This window comes from Pristis pectinata, chromosome 27 (genome assembly GCF_009764475.1).
Source record: "Pristis pectinata isolate sPriPec2 chromosome 27, sPriPec2.1.pri, whole genome shotgun sequence".
Classification (NCBI taxonomy): Eukaryota; Metazoa; Chordata; class Chondrichthyes; order Rhinopristiformes; family Pristidae; genus Pristis; species Pristis pectinata.
In genome coordinates, this window is record NC_067431.1 from 17201851 (window position 1) to 17229095 (window position 27245).

The 27245-nt window shown below is 41.1% G+C and overlaps 1 protein-coding gene across 1 annotated transcript; it reads right to left on the reverse strand.

The window, feature by feature from the left end:
• Positions 1 to 4343: 4343 nt before the first annotated feature.
• vps11 (VPS11 core subunit of CORVET and HOPS complexes) lies at positions 4344 to 26504 on the reverse strand. Its single transcript, XM_052040093.1, has 16 exons — positions 26352 to 26504; positions 25391 to 25535; positions 23444 to 23582; positions 22936 to 23099; positions 21692 to 21936; positions 20028 to 20229; positions 18414 to 18565; positions 17466 to 17652; positions 14774 to 14917; positions 13178 to 13375; positions 11470 to 11631; positions 10797 to 10936; positions 9473 to 9675; positions 6534 to 6705; positions 5810 to 6032; positions 4344 to 5376 (listed from the first exon to the last, which is right to left on the reverse strand). Exons 1-16 carry the CDS (start codon positions 26501 to 26503, stop codon positions 5209 to 5211), a joined length of 2796 nt encoding a protein of 931 aa, XP_051896053.1. The 5' UTR covers position 26504; the 3' UTR covers positions 4344 to 5208.
• Between the last annotated feature and the right edge of the window lie 741 nt (positions 26505 to 27245).

Below are 27245 nucleotides of genomic sequence, written 5' to 3' on the forward strand. Positions count from 1 at the left end.
CATTAGGCGCCTGAAAACCCACAAAACCAGAGTAGAAGTAAAAGTAGAAGTTGGTCCTGAGGGACTGTCTAAGAAGAAGATATAAATATAAGACATTTTACTCATACTAAAATCCTCTAGCATTAAGGACCAACACACCAAATGGTCATTCTGCCTACTGCACTTCATGTTAGCTTTTACTAAATTGTTTACAAGGATACCCTTTGATCCTCAATACTTGCCAATCTCTCACCATTTAAAAATATTCAATTTCTGCTTTACGCCCCACATTTTTCCACATCTCTCATGTTCTTACCCACTCACTTAGCTTGTCTATAACCTCTTGCAGCTCCAATGCATCTCCATCACCACTCACTTTTTGTCATTTCAGCAGCAAACTTGGAAATATTATATTTTGGCTCTTCATCCAAATTGTTGATATAAATCAGTGCTCGAGCTCTCATGTGACACCAGTCACAGCCTGCCCACCTGAGGACGACCTACTTTTTCCTATCCTTTGTTTTCTTTCTGTTAACCAAGTCATCAACCACACTAATAATTACCCACAAATCCATGTGCTCTAAACCCTGCTGACCAACCTCCAGTGTAGGATTATATCAAAAGCCTTCTGAAAGTCCAAGTACCCTTGTTCCCCACCCCCACCCCCCATATCCACTAGATGCATTGTAAACAAAAAGAGATTAATCAAAGATGATTTGCATAAATCTATTTTGGCTCTGTTCAAATATTACTATTTTCTAAGCATCTTGACATCAGAATCAGGTTTATTATCACTGACATGTGAAATTTGTTGTTTTGTGGCAGCAGTACAGTGCATAAGAATTACTACAAGTTACAAAAATAAATAGTGCAAAGGACTAATGAGGTAGTGTTCATGGGTTCATTTTCCCAGCTACCAATGTCAGGTTAACAGGCTGTTTTCTCTCTCCCGCCTTTCATGAGTAGGGAAGATAACCAGAGGATCCACTATCTCTACAGCCACATCTTTCAAAACGTTTGGATGTGTTTAGGATTTAACATTTTTGAGGCTCATTAACTTCTCTCATGGCATTTCTTTACTAATATCTCTGTAAGTTCATCATTGGTTTTCCAGTATTTCAGGGAGTTTTTTTTCCCAGTGAAGACACACTCAAAGTTTTTAATTCCTCTGTATTTTATTTCCCAGTAAAAATTCCTCTGCTTTTGTCTGTGAGAGACCCATATCTGCCCTCTCTAGTCTTTTCCTTTTTACATACCTGTGGAAGCTCGAGCAAGTGGTGAATGTACTCCTACTGCGCAACCAAAAGGAGGATGGCAGAAATTAGACCCAGCAACAATGTATTTCCAGGTTAGCCTGTTTAACTTGGAGGAGAAAAGTGTAGGTGTTACCACGTCCACGCACCTGTGTCTTTTTAGATGTTAGCTCCCATTGGTTTGGAAGGTGCTACTGAAGAAGCCTTGGCCAGCTGCTGCAATGCATTTTGCAGATAGCATTGTAACTATGATGCTATGTTAGAGAGGGTCAGAGAATCCAGTGCTAATCAGTTGGGCTGCTCTATCCTGGATGGTGTTTAGCTTCAATTATTGTTGAAGCTACGCATTTTAGTGGACAGAAAGTATTTCATTGCACTCCTGGCATACCTTGCCACAGGATACCCAGTTTCTAATGTGCTCTTGCAACCACTGCTGCTGCTGGACCTTAGATGCTGGTCAACGAGGAATCCTGGATGTTGATGTTGGGGCACTCTATGATGGTAATGGTATCGACTGGCAAGGGATAGTGAGTAGACATTCTATTATTGGAATTGGTCTTGCTTGGCACTTAAGTGACACGAATGCTACTTGACACTCATCAGCCCAAACTCAAATGTTGTCTAGATCCTACTCTATGCAGACTCAGCTTTTATTAACTGAGTTGCAGCAAATGAATTTGAACATTGTGCAATCCTCAGCAAACAGCCTTATTTTTAACTGTATGATAGAGGGGAGGTCATTGAAGAAACAGCTGAAGATGTTTACACATAGGACATAGAGGAATTCCTGCAACAATGTCCAAGGACTTAGTTAAATGCCTCTGGCAATCACAACCATTCTTCTTTGTACAGGTCCAACTCCAGCCTATGCAGTTTACCTTTCCATTCCTACTGACTTCAACTTAACTAAACCTCCCTGATGCCACTAATGGTCAAACGCTGCCTTCGTGTCAAGAGCAGTTACCTTGGAATTCAGCTCTTCACTCTTTGATACAGTTTAAGGTGGTTCACAGGACCCAAATGTCCAAGGACAAGTTAGCCCATTTTTATCATCATATAAATCCTATATGTGACAGATGTAATTCGGAGGTGGCTTCTCTGACACATATGTTTTGGTCCTGTCCCCTTTTGGAAAAATATTGGAAAGACATTTTTAACATTATTTCATCTGTATTGAACATTGATTTACAACCTCATCCTATTACTGCAATCTTTGGGTTACCAATGATGGAATCTCGCCATTTATCTGCTTCTGCTCGTCGTATGATCACCTTTGTCACATTAATGGCCAAGCGATCCATTTTGTTCAAATGGAAGGATCCAATACCTCCCACCACTTTTCAGTGGTTTTCTCAAACTATAGCATGTTTAAACTTAGAAAAAATTAGGAGTGGTACTGTTGATCCTTCACTTAAATTTGAGCAAGTTTGGAGTCCATTTATTCAATATCTCCATAAGATATAAGCTGACCTTTTTCAGATCCCTTTCAATAACCCTTGAATACAGAGGAGCGGAGTTGACGACATAATAATATTTTCTTTCTTTTTAATTGAAGAAATATCAGTCCAGTTTTTTTTGAAGTTTTTGTTTTTTTTGGTTTATTACCAATATTTTTTTTTTGATTTGGGGGTTCTTCTTTCATATAATTAAATTTCATTTCTTTTCAATCTTTCCTTCTGTATTTGTTCACTTAATAAGAGAGCGGGAGGTCTAGATTACTTTTTTTTACTCCTTGTGATTCTATATATTAACTGTTATGATTGTTATCCTGATCTCTGCACCATATGTATAATTACTCATGTTATATATATATTATTTTGTACTAATTTGAAAATTAATAAAAAGATTGAAAAAGAAAGGAATTCAGCTCTTTTGTCCATATTTGGACCATAATGAGACTTAGAACAAAGTTCTTAACAAAACCCAAATTGAACAGTGAACAGATTACCATCAATTATACCTTCCATAACTCTGCTGACAACTGAATAAAATCATGGGGCATTAGCTGGCTGGATTAGATGTTTTGCTTTTTGGACATTATTTATTCAAGTAAATTGATTACAGAATATGCTTTATTTACATTTTCAAATCCTATATTTTTCAACTAGGCATAATTAATCAATGTATGATGCAAAGACCAGACAGAAGAGCAGAAAATGCAAGAATGGGAAGTAGATGGCTAGAAAGGACCAGCGGAGCATCTAACAAGGATGGTTATGCAGTTCAACATGTGAAACTGGCCTCCAACATACACTGGCACATGAATCATAAAAGCAGTTTGTTACCTATGCGTTAAAGTCAAAACAACACAGCAAATGACAAGCATGTTAGTCCTTCCTTTCTCCCCACAAGGCTAGTATCAGGCATTTAAAGTAGATGAACTGAGGTGGGGAGAAACAATGGAACGATTCACAGCTACTTCCTTTCACCAACCCAAACATCTTGCTCTGCCAGATGGGGGAATTTAGATTCTTCCTGAACTGGTTCCTGTGCCTTGATTCAGTTGGTACGCAACTAGTTGGAAAGAAGTGGAAGCTTTAGCATTGGAGTGCATGATGCAATAATTTGGAATTGTGATCTTAGGGAGTTTCTCTGGTCTTCCAGTCAATTACCAAGGTGATTCAAGGGGAGATACTATGGAGGAGCATTTAAGTGCTGTCCTCAGAAACAACACTCTTGGCACAAAAACCTGAAGCCCAGATGATTCCAACATTGCACATAAACAGCCAGTAAAGCCAGGTCTACCAGGCCATTTTAAACAGACATACAAGGTAGCAGCAGTTGGTGAAAGAGGAGAGAGAAAAGAGAGGAGGATCTTGCTCCAAACTCAGGACAAATGAGGAAAATGAAAATCCATTCTTTAACATTACAAAAGAAACATGACTGAAAGTCTTTTTTTTAAAAGAAAACAAGCCAGCTATTTTGCTCATGTTTAATGTAAATCTTGAGGCCCTAATTACACTTAGTTGTTGGGCTAGCCAATTTGTTTGTAAACAGATACTATCCTGTGCTTTGTCCTGGAAAGGGTTAACCAGGCAGACAGAGGAAATAAGGTTTACTGAGAGAAATTAAACAGTGTACAAAACTGGAGGAAATGCTTCTTGTCTCAGGGATGGTCACAATGTTTATTGATAGCCATGCTCAGTTAGATATGGCACTGCTGCACACAGACCAAACAGCAGACACCCTTGGCCATTTTGTATCTGGGTTCCTCCAGAAGACAAATGTAGAAGAGAACTTTGTTCATGTCCCACTGTGTAAACCACATCACCAAAGTCAGTGGTCTACTGACGCAGCATCAGTACCTGGGCCTAACCCATCCCAAAACTGGAGCTAATATTTAGAAAAATAAAAGTCAAGGCTCTGTGGCTGTTACAATGCAGAACAATCATAGCAGGCCAGAATAATTGTGCAATGTGTAGTGTAAATGTACTTTACCTGACTCTGAACTATCTGGGTACAAGCAATGCAAGAAAAGAAATTAAAAATGAAATTGTGAAGGTGCAGGGTAATAAAGAATCACTTGTCTCCCTGGTCTAATTTGGGGCACTTCTGCTTGCTTATCTGGATACCTCCTAACCATCGTCTGATCCCACTCTGTGGATTGACCTTCACGAGAGCCCAAAGTTAATGAATCTTTGTTCATCTCAGGTGATGCTCTTTGAGCCAATGGAAAAGCTGCATTTGTTACCTCCATTCCATTGTGTTTAGAAGAGTAAAGCAATGAAACACAGGCAATTTCACTGCATTAACCAGCAAGGTAACTGGTCAGCCACAGGATTCTCATGACAACCTCATGCACCAGGCCTCAGGATACTGCCATGGTAATCGCATTGAACCAATCAGCAAGCATGAATGTTGTGCAAGGTTATTCATTCACGTCCATCTCATTTCTGTACCCATCAACTTATTGCAATGTTAATATTACAGCAAAAGTTAGACGCAAAAGAAAGAACTTGATGATCTTGGGTTCCATCTAAGCTGTTCCTTTCGTGTGCATCAACAAGTCCCTCTGCAGTCCAGCATCAATGTTTGCAGTGGCTCCTCTCCCTGGGAAGGGGTCTGTGATTAGCATCAACTTATTGAAGACTCCACGGCCAAAATAATCAGCGATGACTGAGAATCCGTCCTTTGAACATTTCAACTGGGAAGCAAACACCAGAATGTTATAGTTCTCATAAACAGATAGAGGCAAAATAATGTAAAAGGATCAGTCAAACACAATTGAGGGTAAAGGCTCCACTAGTGCAGAGCACAGATTGTAAAGTATCCTGGCAAATCCTGGTCGGAGTCTGACTGCTCCCAAGTCAGTTGGGATGCAACGTCAGCCCTAAGGCTGAGGGAGGGAGCAGGAAATAAACCAACCAGAGTTCCTAAGCTTGATTACTAAAGGTTCCCATGGTCAAAAAGCACGTCAGCAAACCCCTCACCCCGTTCCAATGATTCAGACCCTTTGCTTGGACTTCAGCAATACAGATTAATCACCTGGAGACCTTAATTCAGCTGTTTTGTTCCTGGTACCCATAAAATAAAACCTTCCTTTTACTTGCAAGCATCAAGTAATACATTCCTGTTACCTGGTGCTGGAACTTCTCGTGAAGATCCTGCTTCTGCTCCTGGGCTCGGATCATGTCCATGACTTTATGGTTTTCTGGCATACAGGTTGGGCACTCGGACTCGTGTTCTGCGTAACTCTCAAAGCAATGCTGGTGGAAAGAATGTCCACACAGGAAGTGGACAGAAGGAAGTTCTAGTGGACTGTTACACATGCTGCACTTGGATTTCTGGAAAGTCTTAGCACTGTTAACAGAGAAAGATCAACCCAGTCACTCCCTGCATTAAAAGTAATGCGCAGTGTACTGTTGATATCAACACAAAGTTTGAAGATTATATCTGCACATATTTAATCATTTAATATGTGTAAAGGAAAGAATAAGAGCAAGATAAAAGATAGAATGAGAGAGCAAGAGTGCGCACATGATGATTCAGAGCGCAGCAGCAGCAGAGAAGTAGAACTTTGATAGTTGGGGGTGGATCACCAATAAACATCTGCGACTTAGATAAAAGTCAGTCCAAAACACAAAAAACTAATGCTCCTATATCTGTAAAACAACACAACTGTCCCGATTGTGCCAAATATTAAGGAATGAGTTAAGGGCACATAAATTTTGAGAAGTTTCGATCGATTTCATTCCAATTTTGATTTGGTCAGATGCTCCGTCATTTATAGTTAAAATAAGGAACATTTGCTCATGAATATTGGAAAGGATATGATGTTTCACATCTTTAATACTCGTGTACCTGGTCTCTAGTTCCTCAATCTCCTCTCGGATCTTCTTGGTTTCCTCTCGGTACTGTTTGATCCTTCGCTCATCCTCTGCAATGTGGTCACTCTCCTGCTGCAGTTTGTTAATGAGGTAATCCTTAATGACTGAAAGCGTGGCTGTGGAGTTATGTGCCAGCGTCTGCACGACTGCAAAAAAAAATAGTGGGGGAAATGGTTCAGATTAATGAACAGTTGAAACAGAATCTCTGCACATAAGAAAAGCAGAATTATAGCTTGAGAAAGTGAAGGAGATAAATTTAGAAGATAGAATAACCTTTATGATAAAAGTGCAGGGGGATTAGGACCAGAACCTCCTTCATTAAGTCAGCAAAGCTGCAATGGGCTGAAAGGCAGTGTTGTAACATTGTAGGTGGGAGGGCATGCTGTGATGAAGATATTTGTACTCTGCAGCAGGACATAGACAGGTTGAGTGAGTGGATGAAAAATGGAATTTAATGTGGGAAGATGCAAGCTCATGCACTTTAAGAGAAATCAAGAGCAGACTATTCTCTAAATGGAGAGAGCTTGTAAATGGGTGGAGTAAAGAAAGATCTGAGTGTTCTACTTCATGAACCACAAAACAGTTAGCAGGCAGGTGCAGCAAATAGCATGCTGGTCTTTATTACAAAAAGAATGAAATTTAAAAATAGAAAAGTATTATACAGGCTGTTGGTGAGGGCACACCTGGAGTAATGTGTACAGTTTTGGTCCCTTTATTTAAGAAAGAATATACCAGCACTGGAAGCAGAACAGAAGAAATTCACTAGACCAATTCCTGGGATGGAGGGGTTGCTTAAAATGAACGGCTAAAGAAATTTGATCCATTTCCTTGTAGTTTAGAAGAATGAGGGGTGATCTTATTGAAGCTTACAAGATCCCAAGGGGGAAATGACAGGGTATTTGCTGAAATATTTCCACTAGTGGCAGAATCTTGAATGATGGAACATAGTTACAAGGGGTGGCCATTTAAAACACAGGGTGGGGAATATCTATTATTCTCTACCCAGGTGGCTGTGGCGGCTAATATATGGAGCTATTTAAAGAGGAGGCAGATAGATTTTTGAAAGACTGGGGAATTGAGGGTAGTGGGGAAGTGGCACCAAAGAAGAGTTGAGGCCTGGAGCAGATCATCCATGATTGTATTGAATGCTAGGGCAGGGTTGAGGGGCCAAGTGGCCTACTCGTTTTCCAATTTTCTTGTATTAAAGAGCCCTAGAATGATTGAGCACAAAAACATGCCTTTCGGTGCACCATGTCTGTCCCAACCTATCTATACTAATCCCATTTACTAGCACTTGATCTGTAGCCTTCAGGTCTTGGTGATTCAAAGGCTTGTCTAGATGATACGTGGATGTTGTGAGGGGACCTGCCTCCACCACCCACCAGTGAGCTCCAGATTCCAACTACGCTCTGGGTTAAAAAGATCTTCCTTGGATTCCCTCTAAACCTACCACCCCTTCCCCTAAACCCATGCCTTCAGATTTAGATACCTCTGCCATGGGGAAAAATTTCCTACTCTCTACCCTATGTACACCACTCATAATTTAAATATCTTTTTCAGGTCCCCCATCAGTCTCCTGCACTCCAAGGAAATCAAACCCAACCTACCCAGTCTCTCCTCGTAACTGAAATCTCCATCCTGCTGAACCTCCTCTGCACCCTCTCCGGCACAATCCCATCCTTCCTATAATGTACCAATCAGAAATGCACACAGTGCTCCAGCTGTGGCCTAACCAGTGTTTTACAAAGCTGTACCATAACTTCTCTGATCTTGTATTCTATGCCCTGGCAAATAAAGGCAAGTATCCTGTATGGCTTCACCATCTTATCTACCTATGTGGAACCTTCAGGGATCCTCGGACTTGTACACAGAGGTCCCTCTGTTCCTCAGAACTCCCTAGGGCCCTACCATTCACTGTGTAAGTCCTACCTTGTTAGTTGTCCCAAAGTGCATCACCTCACACTTATCAGGATTAAATTCCATTTGCCATTGCTCTGTCCATCCTAACAACTGATCAACTATCACCTTGCAGCCTATGACTTTCCTCCTCACTGTCAACAGCACCACTAATTTTGGTGTCATCTGTAAACTTACTAATCTTACCTTCAATATTCATATTCAAATCATTAATGTAAATAGCAAACAGTAAGGGTCCCAGCACCAATCTGTGTTCTTGTCTATGATTCTGCACAGACCACTTTCTTAACAGTAATTAACTATGAGTGGGCTTTAAGTTGCAATATGCAGCCCCAAGGAATGTTGGAGCATTGCCCCTCCCCTGCATTTGAATTTCTTCCCTCTCCTGTCCATACAACACATTTCCTCACTGATTGTACTGCAATTGTGAAATAGAAGACTGTTGCACTGTTGGGAATGCAACAGACAGACCTGCTTTACCAAAGTTTTATGGAAGATGGGAAAGTGGGTAAAACATGGGCATCCTTATTTAAATCTGAATGGTATTTGCATATTAATATTTTGTGTTTCTTTGGCATTATTATAATAATAATTATTATAAAAGCAGCTTGTTAGAGTACTAACTTCCCTGATTACTGAACCTATGTAGAAGTTTGTAAATATACCTGTGTTGAATGCAAGGCAATTTATCACTTGCACTTGATAAAGAGGAAAATAAGGTCACACCTCAGATAAGTCAGCTAGTTTTATGGCTGTAAGTCCAACAGAGGTTTTTGCAATGATGACAGAGCTCGTCATTGGATAGCTGAAACTGCCTTTCACCAGTCTGAACGGGGGATTTCTGAGACTTTGCTGGGTGCCTTGGCAGTTAAATAACCTAACCTACTAAAAAATTCAGTTTACTCATGGAGTGCAGATCTGCCCTTGGATTGCAGCAGTGGGTGGGGTCATATACTGTTACCATCAAAGGATATTGTAATTATAAAAAAACCTTACCCAGCAAAGGGGGCATGAGGTTGTTCCTGTCAATGTGCCTCAGAACGCTCATGATGTATTCTTTGCAATCCTCCTCCTTTCGTGCAAAGTATCCGAGTGCTTGTTCCCACAGGCAGGCTTCCTGCTCACCGTACCGCTCACAGGTCTCAATTACCTTGGCATACTCGTCATTCTGCATGTGGTAGTGCATTATCTGCTGGTACCTGGGCCAGGGAATGGGATTACAATGAGGAATAGAGAAACATTTCAAACTAACAAACACACACACAAACGTTCAAAGTGCCTTTGCCAAAAGTAGGAAGTCTCTGTGAAATTTAGTCACAGTTTCCATGTGGGAAAACCATTGTCCACTTGAAACTTCCGAAAGAGCAACAAGGCATTTTCCAGGCAACCTGTTTTACTGATGTTGATTATGATTGATGGACAAATATTGACCAGGAGTCAGGGAAGAAATCCATTCAGTTAAAATAAGAGAAAAGAGGGATTATCAGATCATCTGAAAGAACATTCCCTCAATGCTGTACATTTGCCTGCTAGCCTAAATTTTACACTCACGACCCTGGAGTAGAATGTGAACCCACAATCTGAGGTGAAATAGCTGAAACATTCTATCCATTTCCCAAGGCCCCATGCCTCTCACATTCCAGGAATTTGGTCTTTGCAATCTTTCTGGAGTTCATAATCTTACCGCTTAATCTCCTCTAGCCCGACAAACCTCAGAAAGCTTGGCATTCTTTCCATTCTGGTCTCATGTATTTCACACTGAATGCACCTCCACCCAACACCACCCCCACCCACTCAAACCAACTTCACTTCTCTTCACTGTCACTGGTGGCCAAGTCTTCAGCTGCCCAGATACTAAATGCTGGATTTTTTCCCACCAAAATCTCCTAGTGTCTCCTTTTAAGACACCTGTTTAAAATCTACAACTTAACCAGAAGTTTCTCCTATGGCCTTTTAACTAGGCTTAAAATGCAATAAAAATATAAGATTTTTTTTTAAAATTGCATATGCAAGCTCAGTTACTCTAAGTACTTCAATCAAAATATATTCCAAATCTTACAATCTTACATTATTTTCCTCATTAGATGAGCAAACCCCAGTTGTTTGCTTGTTCTATTTTAATACTGACTGCCTGTAAGCAGTCTTGCTTCAGCAGCCTCTTAAATTCTTATTTCTTTATTGACTGTGTAAAACCTACATAAATACCTGCACTCAATCAGCCTCTGTCTAGCAACTGTGAAGTATAAAACAACATAAAACAATTTCATAATAGACAGGATGTCACAAATATTCAGAATTAACAATTTCATTCTTTACTCACAGTCGCCCTTGCTCGTAGAGGTACAACACTCCATCTTTGAAATTGTGCATCTGACACAGTACCAGAGCCTTGTCAAACACAGTTTTAAATAATCCACTCTTCAACAAGCCCATTGCTTCTTCCTGTAGTTGTTTTTTTGCCTGATAGGGAAGTGTAATGATATCACTGATTTAATATAGAGACCAGGATGGTAGTAAACAGAAGATAAAGCATTAACGTTAACAAATTGTGTGTAAATTTATGTCTAGTAGACCCTGTTCTCCTACTGCATCATCCCTATTGACCATTGTAATTACCCAAAATTTTCAGTGGCAAGATTAGAAGAAATGTTGGTTATGAACTGGGCCATGGTTGTCATCCAGGGTCCCAACCTAGTTTGCAATGATGGGACATAGTCATAGATACCAAGAGATTAGAGAAAAATATAGGACATGTCTCCAGTAAATTGAGAATTTCTACCTACAGTCCCCAAAACAGTTGATGGTAGAAATGTAAATACCACTCTGAATCATTTAGGCATGTCAGAGATGAAGTTGGGTATATTGTTAGAGAAGGAATCGAGAACTTTATCCTGTGTAAAGTTTGTACAAGGAGAAGAAAGATGGATGGGGGATCCCATTATTCAGCAGAAAACCAAAAAATCTGAATCAGAGTATAAGGAAACGGTTCTGACCTTCACGTTCTCCTCATGGGCCCAGTCTTGCAACCTGAGTTCAAGCAATGTGTCGTACACACCCTGTGGAGAGTTGGTCTGCACCTGGATCATGTGCTCTAGGAACAACTTCAGTTCACGCGAGTTGTTGGCAAAGATTGGAATAAACTCCTCAGAATTTGCCTGAAATAAAATGAGAAAAAGCAAGGCAAAACAGATTTACAACAACAGATTGACAACAATCTTTCCCTCAATGTCAGCAAAACAAAAGAGCAGGTCATTGACTACAGGAAATGAGGCGGTGCACATGCTCCTATGGTGCTGTGGTCGAGAATGTTGAGAGCTTCAAGTTTCTAGGAGTGAACATCACCAATAGCCTGTCCTGGTCCAACCACATCGATGCCACAGCCAAGAAAGCGCATCAGCACCTCAACTTCCTCAGGAGGCTAAAGAAATTTGCCATGTCCCCTTTGACCCTCACCAAATTTTATAGATGCACCACAGAAAGCACCCTATCCAGATGCACCACAGCTTGGTATGGCAACTGCTCTGCCTGTGACCACAAGAAACTGCAGAGGGTTGTGCTGAGCTGCATCCACATCAAGGAAACCAGCCTCCCCTCTCTGGACTCTGTCTAAACTTCTCACTGCCTCAGTAAAGCAGCCAGCATAATCAAAGACCTCACCCACCCCGGATATTCTCTCTTCTCCTCCTTTTCTCCCATCGGGCAGAAGGTATAAAAGCCTGAAAGCACATACCACCAGGCTCAAGGACAGCTTCTATCCTGCTGTTATATGACTATTGAACTGTTCCCTAGTATAAGATAGACTCTTGACCTCACAATCTGCCTCGTTATGGCCTTGCACCTTATTGTCTGTCTGCCTGCACTTTCTCTGTAACTGTAACACTTTATTCTGCATTGTGTTATTATTTTTCCTTATACTACCTCAATGCACTGATGTGATGAAATGATCTGTATGCATGGCATGCAAAACTACGTTTTTCACTGTACCTCAGTACGCTTAACAATAATAAACCAATTTACCAATTTCTACAAAAATCTTTAAAAATTATTAGTTGGGCCTCAGCTGGATTACAGTGACTAATTATGTGTACTACTTTAAGAAAAGCATCAAAACCTTTGAAGAATGTTATCTTATGTTTGTCAAGTTTTCAATGTACTGTGCTGCTGCAGCAAAAAGCTAATTTTCATGGCATATACAGTGTGTATGTATGCCTATGGCAATAAACTTGAACTTGAGAATGCAGATAGGATTGGACAGCATGGTATGAGACACAAAGAATTTTTGTTTTTTTTGGAAAGATCGAAAAAAAACTAGAGTTGTTCTCCTTAAGGCAGGAGAGGTCAGTGGGGAGATTTAATACAGATGCTCTAATTTTGATCATGAGAGTGAATAGGGAGAAACTGCTTCTAATGGCAACCAGAGAACAATGAAAGAACCAGGGTAGATGAGAACATGAGTTTTCTCTTTACACAGCAAGTTGTGAATCAGAAATACCTTGTCTGAATGGGTGGCAGGAGTAGATTCAACAGCAATTTTCGAAGGTAGTTAAATTAATGCATGAAGAAAAAAGTCATCAGTAAAGAGTAGGGGATTGGAAATGATTATACAGTCTAAAGAGTAGTCTTGGGAATGAAGGACCAAACTAACTAATGCATGACAGTATAAAAATGACAGATGATGTGAGGAGACTGCCCATGCCTTACCTTATACTCATATTTACTGCTGGATTCTCTCTCTGTCAGAGGCTCATTGCTGGGTCGGTAGTCTGTACAGAGGATCTTCAACAGCTCGGTGGTCTCATTGGGAACATGATGCATCAGTGTTTTCCCATATTTTTTCATGTTCCTTTCTGCTTGGTCAAAGGGCAGTTTCCCAATGTAATAGAGGGCTTGTTGGTAGTTCTGTGATACAGGTAAGAAATCCAATTAGGATTTAAATATCAATGGAGGTGGACCTGGATTATGAGGAAGGTGGAGGAACTCAGGATTTTAGATGCAAGGAGGGAATTTATCAGTGAAGTGATGGCAAATATGGATCCATGAACATATGAAGAATCAGGTGGTGTTTATAAATGAGAACTGGAAGAATTAATGAGATGGATTTTTCAAGGGAACACAAATTAACATGGGGTACGTGTATGAAAAGCAAGACTATCCATTTCCCACAGTGGGCTTTTACAAAGTTGTTGCTTTTGGCTGTGGATGAAAGAAGAGTGAAGTGAAATGCATTACACCTTCAGATACAAGTATATAGTCTAACCTAAAATAGGTCTGGAAGTGTAGAGAAACAGCAAATTAGCAGGTAAACAGCCAAAAGCTCGCCCCTTGTGACTTGCAGCAGCTCTGAGGGCTGTGTCCCTACTTTCTTCAATACAATATTTTCAAAACTTAATTTTGAACAAAGGGGTAGCTGATACGTGATAGTAACCTGACAGACTGGAGGATTAAACTTGCCAATTTTTGCAGGCAAGGGAAAATAAAACTTAAAAAGCCAACTAAGTTTCAGCTCCTGATTGTAGCTCTGTGACCCCTGCACAAAACCACAGAGCAGGCCTCCACAGTCAATACATTGCCCTGCCTCTCCTGGAGAGATGAGTGAGACTATAGAGAGTACTAACCACTCCAGAAACTACAGCCCAGCAAAACTAAAGAGTTTCAGGATAGTGTCATTCCAATGTCAGGGAATCAGATTAAACACACAGATTTTGGGGCACAGCGGAGAAAGCATTAAAATATCTAGTACAACACAATAACAAAGAACTGATTCATTCTCTTGAGCATAATTCAACAGTCAGTTAGCTCACAGTTGATCTGGACCACAACTTCATTTACCCAATTTTGATCCATGTTCCTCAATACTTCACCCAAACAAAAAAAATGTCCCAAACTTAGTCTTCAGAGCTCCAACTAACCACTGGCATCAAAAGCATAGACTTCTGGTGCAGATATCCAACGCACTTCTGCGAAGAGGTCTTCCTGATTATCCTGCTGAATGGTCTGGCTCAAATTTTAAGACTGTGTCCCCTTATCTGAATAGCCACCCCCTCCCCCCACCCTCCCATCTAAAAGAAATGGTTTATCTGTATCTACTTTATTAAATAATGGAAAAACAGAGAACACCCTATCTAACCTGACTCACATTTTAAGCACTTCTATAGTCTGATCAAGGCAAGTTTCATCCTCCATGTCACTTTCTAAGCGCTAATATAATTCCGGTCAACCTGTACTGCATTTGCATCATGGCTGATATATCTTTTCTAAGATATAATCCCAATGAATTAAACTCCAGATCAGGGTTACCTTGATATCCTCAAGCTGGATTTTGAGGTACCACTCATGATGGAAGTGCTTATCAGCCAGGTAGACAGCATGATTGTAGTAACCAGCCTGACGCAGGACTTTAATGGCAGTTTCGATGTCAAAGTGTACCTCGCTCTCACTGGTCTGGCATGAATGGAGATACAGGAAAGATCAACAGTCAAAGGTCAATTCTGCTAATTTATTGCTGTCTAAAATTAAAGCTTCACATTTGCTTAAACAGTAGAAGACTTCTCGTCCAAATATTCAAAATTCAAATGGTCATGCATTCAGGATTCCTACCAAATGGATCATGACTATTCATGCATTGCCAGATCCATATGGTTGGGAAATACAGTAAATAATTGTTTTTCAAATGCTTTATGCAGTATATATTTACATATAAAGCACAGTATTACATACAAGTTACTTTTAAAAATTACATCAGGTATATGAAAACATCACTGACAAAAAATGGGATCGGTAATCAAAATGTTTCTGTATTTCCAACGCCACTGAGTTTCAATGTTGATAAACAAATGTAATTTGAAAGAAGATCTCATAAATAAGTTCAGTAATAACCAGATAATCTGTCTTTTCTTCAGTGATGTTGGATAAAAGAGCAATATTGACCAGGTCATCAGGGATAAATCCCTTCCTGAAGGAATAGCTACAAAGTACCAAACACTCCATATTCATGTACATCTCTGAGAGATTTCCAACAGACTACATCCACTGTCACTCTCAGAAATACCAGGTTCAGTGCAAACGAGGAAATAGAAGAAATTGATAATAATAAAGAAATACTACTGAAGTTGATGAGCATGAAAACTGATACATCCCAAGGACCTGACTATCTACAACATGAGTTCTGAGCACAGTGGTTATGGAGATAGTGGATGCTCTGGTCTGATTTTTCAAAATTCTACAGATTCTGGACTAGTTCCTTCAGACGGAAGGACAGCAAATGTGATTCCACTATTTAAGAAAAGAGGGAGAAAGGAACCACAGAACTATTAACCTGTTAACCTGACATCGTTAGATAGAAAAATGCTGGAATCTAAACTAAGGAATATGAAATCAAGACACTTAGAACAAAATAATATGATTGAGTGGAGTTAACACAGATTTACAAAAAGAAAAGGACATTTGACAAATCTGCTGGAATTCGAGTATGTATCTAGTGCAGTAGATGAGGGGGGATGTGATACCTTTGGACAATTTCACACAAGAATTTGTTGAGCAAGGTTAGAACACATGGAATTGAGGGTAATATACAACTGTAGATTGAAGGTTGGTTAACAGACAGAAAACCAAGCATGGGAATTAATGTACCCTTCCTGGGTTGGCAGTTGTGACTAGTGGGGTACCATAGAGATCAGCACTTGGGCCCCAGCTATTCACAATCTACATCAGTGATGTAGATGTGGATGAGGGGACCAAATGAAACATTTCCAATCTGACTAGTGGTGAGGATGCAAAGAGACTTCATGAGGATTTAGAAAACTGATTCAGGGCAGGCGGAGCATAATGTGATGTTATCCACATTGGTAGGATATGGATTTCAGAACAGATATGGTGAGTACTTTTTCCAACGGTGACAGATTGGGAAGTGTTGATGTTCAAGTGACGATTGAAGTCCTTGAATGCAAGTCACTGAAAGTTAACATTCAGCTTTAGCTGGCAGTTAGGAAGGAAAATGGTATGTTGGCCTTAATTTTAAGACAAGATTAATGTTGTACTATAATTATACTGGGCCTTTGTGAGACCACACCTGGAGTACTATATTCAGTTTTGGTCTCCTTACCTAATAATAGATATATTTGTTATGGGGGAACAGAAATAAAGTTTCACTAGACTAGTTACGTTCTGATGGGTCTGTTGTAAGAGGAGAGATAAAACAGGCTGGGCCTAAAGAATAGAGTTTATGAGAATGAAAGGTGGTCTTATTGAAAGTTAGAAAATCTTACTCGCCTTTACAGGGAAGATACAGACATTTCCCCTGGATAGGTAGTCTGGAACTGTGTGTTGCAATCTCAAAAGAAAGGGGTAAGCCATTTTGGACTGAAATAAGGAGAGATTTCTTCATTCAAAGGTTGGCAAATTCTTTACCACAGAGGATGTGAAGGACATGTCATTGATTTCATTCAAAACTGGGATTGATAGATTCTTGTATATTTGAGGAATCAAGGGATATGGGGATAGGGCAATAAATGGTTGAGGTAGAAAATCAGCCATGGCTTTGTTGAATGCCAGGCCAGGGTCAAGGGTCAAGGGTCAAGGATCAAATGGTCAATTCTTGCTGCTATTTCCTACTTTCTATTGTTCTCACTCAGCACTAAACTTTCAAACCCAGAACATTTATCTCAAGCTGCCCTAACAAAAAAAAGGCTTAAAAACCAGACATGTGACTTTTCAGCAGCTAATGCACAACTTTTTAGGTGGATGGTAGAGAAGGCAAAAGTGAGACCAATAGTCAGTGGAATGTGATAAATGCTAGACCTTCAGCGTGATAAGCAGTCCTTTGTACTAATCCCCAGACAAGTGCTCAACCCTTCCCAAAAGCAACAAGACTGTGACTCCATCTCATGAAATTGAGTACTTGTACTACACCATTGTGAGGAAATGGGTTGAGAGATTCTGGCACGGGACTGATGGGAACTGGGAAGGAGACAGAGGAAGGGGTGACGGTTACCTTAATGAACTCCTCGAGTTTGGAGCTATCCTTCAGTTTGGTATAACAGTTGAGGAGAAGAGTTGTATGGTCCTCATTGGCCAGTGACTGGCGGTGTAAGGCCTGCAGATACGCAGTTAGGTTGTGGATTCGCTGTGCATCCAGAAACTTCCGTATCACATAGGACGGCTCCAACTTTCCGATAGTCCTGTGGACAGTGGGAAGAGATTTATGGCTGTAAGAGAACTGTCAGTCTGAAACACAGTTAGGTTGCTCGTAACCACGTGGCTATGTGATTATTTTCTCCCCTCGAGGGCAAGGGAGGGTCTGCATTTCGCTGACTCGGTGGGACAAGAATATGGCATGGGGGGTGGGGGTGCAGGTGGTAGTGTCAAGTTCAGCAGGAAGAGACAGAGCTGGGAACCAGGGAGTGCCGACTCACTTGGTCCAAAGGCTGAGCCGAGAACCCCTTCCATCAAAAATGGGCAGACAGGTTTCAACTAGCAAATTGGGATGTGGGTCACAAAGCCTGACCAGCCCAATCCTCCTGAGGTGCAGCAATTACATACAGCTGGAGTAACTTCTTCACATGGACTATCTGCCCTGTAGTAACTTACCCAAGGGATGACCTCCACCTGCATCCATCACATAAATTACTTCCAAAAGATAGCTTGCATCTACAGGCTATTCACATTTGAATGGCCTCAAAATCAGGTTTGATCTCGCCCGATCTGTTTAGCAAGAACCACATTATAGTATTCACGATATTCCCTGTCTAGCCCAGGGTTCATTCCGAGGAAGAGTTCTCACTCATTAAGACATCAAAGGTGGTTCCTCAGTTCAGTGCTGATAACGGATCATAGTTAAAGACTGTGACAAGGTGCTGCATACTTGTATCACCTTTGGGACTCCCAACCTCCAAGGATGTGAAGAGTGCCAGGTGATTCCCCAGGAAGTCTAGACACATACCGGATGTACTGCTGTATGGCCCCATCGTGATCCCCTTTCACGTACAGGTGGTCACCATACTGTCGAAAAATTTCTGCTAATCCGTCATTATCCAAATGTTGGCTCTTTGCCAGATTGATTGCCATAACAAACAGGTTCTTCTTAAACAACATCTGTCAAACAGGAAAGATTCATCATTAATTTGTGTAACGTAAACATTAGTGAAAAAGTTGCAAGGCACTTCGTAATTGTAACAGCTTCTCTTTATATACGACCTTCAACATAGCAAAACATCCTGTGATACTTTGCAGGGTGTTATCAAACAAAAAAAGTTGATACCACATTAAGAGATGTTAGGGAAGATAACCGGAAGCTTGGGCGAAGAGGTAAGTTTGAAGGAGCACCTTAGAGATGTTTAGGGAGGGAGTTCCAGAGCCTGGGGCTTATCAGCTGAAGGTAGAGCTACCGAAGGGGGAAGTGGTGAAACTAAACAAAATGTCAAAGACAAGAATGGGCAAGCACAAAGATTTCAGAGGATTGAAGAGTTGTCAAACACAAGGAAGCAATTTCCATGGGAATGATAGATAATTTTCTAAGCCATTATGGCCAAATCATTACCATTTGCTGCCAATTTACATGCTTCCATTTCTAAAGCAAAAGCATCCGATTAGACAGTTGATAGAAAATGTGCAGGTCAATGCCGGGCTGAATTCCATCAGACTGAAGAAATTGTTGGAGGGATCCCTAGTCACAACAACTGCACTTCTTATCTGAACCTGAGCTCCACCACTGTCCAATTATCCTTCATGTAAAAAAAACAAAAACTGCATCATTTCAGATTACCACAGAAGTCTCATGAGATTTATACAAGTGAACAAGCCAATCATCCAGCTTCAACTCTGACTTTCAGGTTAATTTACTTTAAGTAATTCAAGGTTTATCTCAAGATTACCTCACACTAGGTTTGAGGTTTGAGAAAATATTTGACCCAAAATGTCAAATATTTTCATTATTTTAATACATGTTAAAAATCCAACCCCATTATTATGGTGCTCAGATTTTGGGAGGATGGATGCTGAACTGTCAGTGTGAGGTTAGAGCTAGGTGAAATTTGTTACCTTTTACAGAAGTGAATCACATTTCAAAATAAGTTGCCTTATTTCTACAGAGACAGCCTAGTGGGCCCTACACTAATCCCACTAGTATGGTTTCATGGACAAAGTTCAATAGTTTACTTCAATCCAGCAGATGGAATATGTCCTAGTTAGTCAATAACTGTGCCAGTGACAAATGCATCCTTAAATCACAATAATGTGCAGCCATTTCAGGATGAGTGTCTTCAGTTGGAAAACTACATTTTTCCATTATACACAATTATACCAAGAATCGGTATTTCAGTCACGAATATCTTCAAACAGTATTTTATGCCTTTTTGCTTTCTTCCAGAGTGCCAAGTTTAACATCCCAGATGAATGTAGACAGAGGCCCAATTCGATAGCACAATCAAAGGATCCTAACTCAGAGTGCAATGCAACAATTCATGCCCATAAACGGGGTTGGATCTTGAAATTATAACATTTGTTGGTCATTGCTGTTTGGCTTCCACTGACCACATGCATAATGTAGCACAAATACCTCCAGTTTTGTCTGTGTGTCCTTCTCCTGCAGGATACTGATCTTCCGATCGCTAGTCAGCACATAAAGTGAGCCCCACTCTGCCAGTACATCGACAATGTCATCAAATGCTGCTGTGTACGCAATGAACTTGTTATCCAGGTCGTAGATAGTCAGTATTTGTTTCTCTGAGGACTGCCCATTACCAGAAACAAAATCTGTCCTGGAAAAGAAGCACTGAGCATTGAGAGACAGCAAGGGCAGTTTGGGATTCACACCATCAAGTGAACAGAACAATTTCACTTAAATAGAGTGTTAGCAATTTATTTTCTCTCCAATTAGAATCACACACAGAATCTCATGTGTAATGTGTTCAAATGGCAGATTGAAGCTTGCACCCACATCCTTAATTAATCCATTCTCTGAGGGTGAGCATTGGTGGCCAAAGCAGCAAACTGTACTAACCCAAGTACAGTTCTCCCTCAAGAAGGTAGTGTTGTGGTGCATTCAACTGCCCAAGAAGCTCCATAAGGATGTCTGATATGTTAAAGCATCACGTCTCAAATTGAATTTCAAAGATTCAATAACTCTAATGCTTTATACAAAACTGAAAAATAACATTAGGGCCTGGGACAACAACCATTAATTTGTTGAGCACAAGATCTTATGCAGCCCAGAGCAGGTACCTACAAGGGGCATTTCTCAAGGAACTGGACTGGGCTAAACAGAGGGAAAAATATCAATGCTTGGAGAATCTTCCAAACCCAAATCTGGTTGGTGCATAGACTCAAAATTCAACATTACTCAGAGCGGCCACAAGATCGTAAGTAATTTGGAACAGGTCCTTCACTGGCACAGCAGAAGATACTGGAGTTGCCCCCTAGTCAGAGCTTTGTGTCTAACCCATACTGCAGCTGTCCTGGGAGGATTCAATACCGAGAGATGTAACCCGGGACAGTATAGAGGGAACGCTAATTTCACACAAGAGATATTTATCCTGGAACTGTTGTGATATTCTTCACCTGCCTACAATTGTAATTGGATGTATTTCTAATTCTCCAGAAGAATAGAAACAGACGGCCTGTTGTATCCGTACTGGTTGTTTGGAAAAAATGAATGTATTTATTTTCTCTTCTGTTTTTGTCCAAAACCCAGTTAATTCTTCATCCTCAATTACCCATCAATTCCCTTTTAAAATCATTGACAGAATTAATCTACACTGCCTTATCGGATAAAGCATTCTAGAACCTGACAAGTCTCAGAATGAAAAGATTTCTCATCTTCCCTTTAGATCTTGAGCAAGTACTTTAAACCTCAATACTCTAATTAATGAACCACACAACAGAGACAACAGCTTCTCTCCCTCTCTAGCCTATCACTCTCCAGCACAAAGCTTTTCTGTTCTACATTACAGAACAAACCTAACTATTCCAACTTCTTTTAGTAATTATTCTTTTTTATTAATCTTTTTGACACCATTCATTACAATACTGTGGAAGTGTGTTTATATATAGTGACTTTTGTGCATTTTCTGACTTACAGATAAAATCCACTGAAGGACATCTGCAAAATCGCTACCTGTTCACTACCCAGGGATGGCCTGTAAGTTTTTTTTTAAGCATATTGCTGACTGACTCCATTTCAGTAATAATAACCCCCAAATGGACACAAAACTATTTTCATACTTGGATGACTTCTTGTCCTTTGAGACAATGATGAGGTAGCCACGATACCAGTGAACAATCTGCTTCTGCCCCTCAAAAGCAAAGCAAGGTCCACGCTCATCAGGCTGGTAGAGATACACGCAGTCATCCCCTGCAACTATCAGCTGGTTGTCTTGCGAAGGGTCGCACAGGGCGGAACAATGCAGACTGCAGCCATGGTTATCGAGCTCCATTGCAGGAAAATCTTTCATTGAGACATTGTATGACTGAAAGTAAATACAAAGTGAGACCATGAAACACTTGCACATCCACAACCTCAGTTTGACCTGAAGCACTTTATGGACAAATACTTGGCAACAAGTAGGAAATGTACCAGTTGATTTCTGCACACCAACGTCCCACTAGCTGCAAACTGATGACCAGAATCTGCAGCCCTTGTCCCAGCTGCTCACTCTGACATGTCACATAAGCTCTTTCCAGGAAAGATTGCTGGGAATGCAAGGGTTAACGACTGGCAATGTAAGGGTTAATGGTATGCTTCTCATTGTCAAGTAGCTTCCCAGAGTAAAGAATGATCTCAGGCATGGTGCGATATTAGTTTTGTCTAGTTTTAATGCCAGGTGTAAGTGGGAAAGAAGTAGTTTTTTCAGACATATCTTGTTATGCAAAAAACTTTATGTAAACAATTGCCTGTGCAAGTGTAACTTCCCACCTAGCTTTCCCACAAAAATCGGTAAAGATATGCTGTAACCGAGTCTTCCTTGAGTGAGGATCAGTACAGAGCTAGGGTTACACTGTTTACTCTTCCTCTGTATTCCCCCACTCCCACTAGCAAAAACTAATAAAGCATTTATCTTAAGTTCTTTGGTTCTGCTGTTGTTTGATTCATTGCAGAGCGCAGGTCAACTTTAATAGCAGCACCTGGGTAAATACTTGGAGCAGTGACACCAATGGATAAGTTGCTCTTTGCTTGTCTGGAGATACCAATGTCACACCATTGTTCTTGTGAACATGACAGACAGGGATCAATTCTGAGCATATTGGTTAATTAATTCACCGATTTCCCTGTCGGCCCCTCTCATGGCACACAGTCATTTTGCTTGCATATACCTCACTAACCCACAGACCAGACTATTGTTGGGTGATTCAAAAGAGTTTTGGTGGAGCTCTCTGTGTGGTGATGATGGACGAAGGGAAATTCATGTCTAGCAAAATGGACACCAAACGCATTTCTCATTCACACAACTAAACCAAATCTGACTGACCTTCACATTCTCTGTGGTAACCACGAAGAGATGGGTCTGTTTACCAGACTGCTGGAACCCTAGGCCAGTGATGGGATACGTTCCTTCCGCTATAACATCAGTTTTGCTGTGCCTGTCACGGGTGATGTCTCCTTTTTTCAAGACAACACTACCATCTGTGAATCCTGCAGAAAACAGAATGGCTAGGGTAAATAACATTGCTGCACTTAAGGAAAAGGTGGACATGTATACAAGGAATAAAACATTGAGTGTAAACCCCAATATGAATCAGTTTGACAGTATGATTTGTTTTGGTACTGTAAATTATGTACAATTTTATGTAATAGGAAAATGTTGCAGCTTTAGAAAAGGCAAATCCAAAGAACTCAGATTTTGCAAGAGTTGGTGTATAATAAGTGATGTCTTGGCGAGCAGATGTACTGTCCAATGTTTAGAACTCCACAGGCCACTGTTGAGTTAGATGTCCTGGATACAATGGGTAAATTCTGTTTCTGGTATTAGCAATTACCAATTGCCATGTGGTTGAGGTTTTCATGGACAGTGAGACATGAGACTTCTGTGGGCTTATTTCCTGGAATTGCTGAAAATATCCTGGTACAGAGAGGATTCCCACTGCCATCTCGCTTCTCCAGGTTCCAGACCTTCACCTGCAAAGTAAAGAAACACAAAATAAAACAGATGCAAGTTCTGGTTTATTTGACCAATTTACTTGCTATCAGTTCCAACTGGCAGCCCTGTACGTTGGAATTGTTCTCAAGAACACCCAATCTAAATGCACAAATACCATCAAACTAACTACTTGACCTCTGCTGTAGCAAGACTGTCCTCAACTACTGATCACTCTTAGGATGAACTTGACAGTTCGCAATTTGTGTCCTATTTCAGCCTGAGCTGATCGACTAACTCTGCATTCTCTCCAGACCTAACATTATCTATAAACTTAATGTTATACTTCTACTTTTCCAGAGCTCATCTGCTCCTGAAACCCTTATCCATCCATCTTCTGACATATCCAGATTCTACTATTACAATCTATTTGTGTTTGGATTCCCACATCTATACATTTCATTCACCTTAGACTCTGCAGTCTCTTGCCCTTTCACTCTCTCCTTGCCTATTGGTCATGCCAGGCCTCCTAATATCTATAACCTCCTCCTTTCTAACAACCTGTTTCTAAACTCTGCCTCACCAAATTCAACTCAATTTCCTCTCACTCTCATCCCATCAATAGTTGGTTTCCCTTCAGTCACCTGGGATCTACACTCCAGTATTCCTTCCTAACCCTTCACACCTTATTTCCTTGAAACACATCTCAGACCACACTCTAAATTACATCATCACATCTAACACCTTCTTTGGAATAATAAAAAGAGGAAGTACTGAAAACAGGTCAGAGAAACGATGACTATTTCAGATCAAAGGCCTTTCACCAGACTGGGAAAGTGAGAAAACAAGTTAAGTTGCAGAGAGGGTGGGCGAGGAACTGATTGGAATCCAAGTGGTATGAGTTGGAGTCAGAGACATTTGCTTCGAAAATACAGCTGTGGAAACAAGATTTTGTCAAGACCATATCGAAGTCCAAAAGATGAACAGAAACCATTGAGAATGAAGGCGGCAAAAGACTTGAACATAAATCCCATCAGAAAGCAGTTTCAAAACTGGCATTCCAGGAAGAGAAGTGGCAGTAAATTCAACCATAATTGAAAATCAAAAAACTGTGAATGCTGGAAATCTGAAATAAAAACAGAAAATGTTGGAAACACAGAAGTCAAGTATCATCTGTGAAAAGAGAAATAGAGTTAACATTTCAGGTCAGTGAGTGCTTCTAGCACCTTCTGTTCTTATTTCAGATTTCAAGCACGTGAAGTTTTTTTTAACTTTTATTCACCTTTGTTGCAGTGTCCTTTTTAAAAATTATAACTCTGTACAGCACATTTTATGTTAAAAGAACTATATAAATGTAATTCACTGCTGAAAAATTCTCAATAAATACACCAGTACACTGTGTATCCACAGTGCCTGTGCTTACCCTGACTCAGTTAGTACATGGACAACAAACAAAGACAGCAAAAATTGATACCTCCTCACATTGTTGCAAACAGATCCATGCACGAGCAGCCCACCTTCTCAAGGGCAATTGGGAATGGACAATAAATGCTGGCCTTGCCAGTGATGCCCAGATCTCAAAAATGAACTTAATAGAATATTGGAAAAGGGCAGACTGAAAGGAGCAAAAGAAAATAGGCTTCATTTTAAATGGTTTATTAATTGTTTACTTTTAGATAAATTGAACTGTTTCACTTTCTTTACTCAATGACTATTTTGAAACTGGGTTGTGGTTAGCAAAGGGCAGTGAAGATAGGTCTAGTGCCCTGATTATTCGCCATTGATTTCACAGGAATGAGCCATTCAGTACCAGACTTTCTGGCTAATTAACTAGGTTAAAGTCACTTACCAGAGGGTTGATCCCTGGTTCATCCTCTCCCACTGAGACAAGAATACTGTGCTGTTTAAGTTGAAACAAGTGCGTAACTCGAAGCTTATAAGCCTGAAAGGAGCTGAACTGCAAAGTCCGAGTGAGGAACCAAATATTCCCTTCAATATGTGTTCTAGTGTTAAGGGACTAATTCAGTCTTAGGAAAACTGGTATCTAATAGGATGGGAACAGGTGAAGGCAACAACCTTCATAAAGAAGGCATCAATAATCAAAATTAATCTGATTTGTGCCCGAAGTTTTAATGCTTATACAAGTAAGAAACCTTTCAAAGCTGGTCATAACTAGCACCGCCAACATCAGGAAGTTGCTTTTAGACATCAGCAGTAGTTCAGGTCACTACTATTAAAACTAAACGCGAAGTCTGTGATGTGAATATTAACTTGTCATTTGGCAGGCAGGGTGGGCAGAGAATTACGTTGCAGGGAAGAGTGAAAGGGGAGGGGACACCATCAGGTCAGGTTTTTGTGGGAGGCAGCGGTGGGAGAGGCCAGGTGAGTGCAAGCAAAGATGGGATTCCACAACATGGCTTTAGGGTGAAGGGGGAAAGGTTTAGGGGGGAACTTCTTCACTCAAAGAGTGGTGGGAGTGTGGAATGGGCTGCCATCTGGTGTAGTAAATGCAGACTCACTCATAAGTTTTAAGAATAAATTGGATAGGTACATGGACGGGAGAAGTCTGGAGGGTTATGGACTGGGTGCAGGTAAATGGGACCAGTGGAATAACGTTTCGGCACAGACTAGAAGGGCCGAAAGGCCTGTTTTCTGTGCTGTAGTGTTCTATGGTTCTAATACAGGAGGCAGGGTGGTGACCCGGGGGCTCCGGGCAGCAGCGTCGATCCCCCGCTTTAACGTTGACCGGATGGAAATGCCGGGGCCGAGTGGAGGAAGCAGGGAGCCGGCACCGCCGGCCTGTGTAAAGGATATCCCCCAGCACCAGGCTGCCTCTGCCACTGGTGCACACGCTGAAGGCCGAGTCTCCCGGGCAGCGGAACTCCCGCTCCGGTTGCCCGGGCTCCTTCAGCACCTCCTTGTCGAAGAAGACGAAACGCCTCCATTGCAGGAAAGCCGCCATCTCACGCAATCACATGACCGGAGCAGGTGACCGTCCCCCTCGTGTCACCTGACTCCTCTTAAAGGGGCCGCGCCCGCAGTTGTGGATGTTTGAATAACCAAGCATTCTGCAAGGATAAAGCATGCACAATTATCCTAACCTGCCCAGAAACTGTTTTGTGACATTAAATCCTAGGATTTAGTACATTATCTGTAAGACCAGCGTTCACTGTTCACCCCGGATGCTGTAAGATAGTGGAGCAGGCAGTCCCCGGGTTACGACAAGGTTCGGTTCCTGAGAATTGTTCGTAACCCGAATTTTTCGTAAGTCGGAAATGAACAAAACCAGTGTGCGGGGGAGGATCACAGAAACAGCTGTGACGGGAGAGCGAGCAGGCGTGGGAAGGGTAGCAGTCAACCGGTCTCACTCGCTCTGCTCACCCCTGATTGTTGTGGTTCGGGGTGGGGAGAGAAGGCACATGGAAATACCCCGTTTCCACACTCCCCCCCAAGCAGAAGATGCCTGCAGTAGCCGGCAAATCCATCCCCATCTAGTCCCACCATTCTCCCAAACGCTCATTCGTGTATACGGGCTGTCTATAAAAGTCCGGTGTTTGTAACCTGGGGAGAACCTGTACTTCGGGCCGTAGGCTGGCACTTCGGTGCAATGCCAAGAGGGTCCGCTTTGATGGATGGGCTCTCTTTTGAATTAAATACTAATCGGAGAATCCATCTGCCGTCTCAAATAGGCGTAAATATGAAGA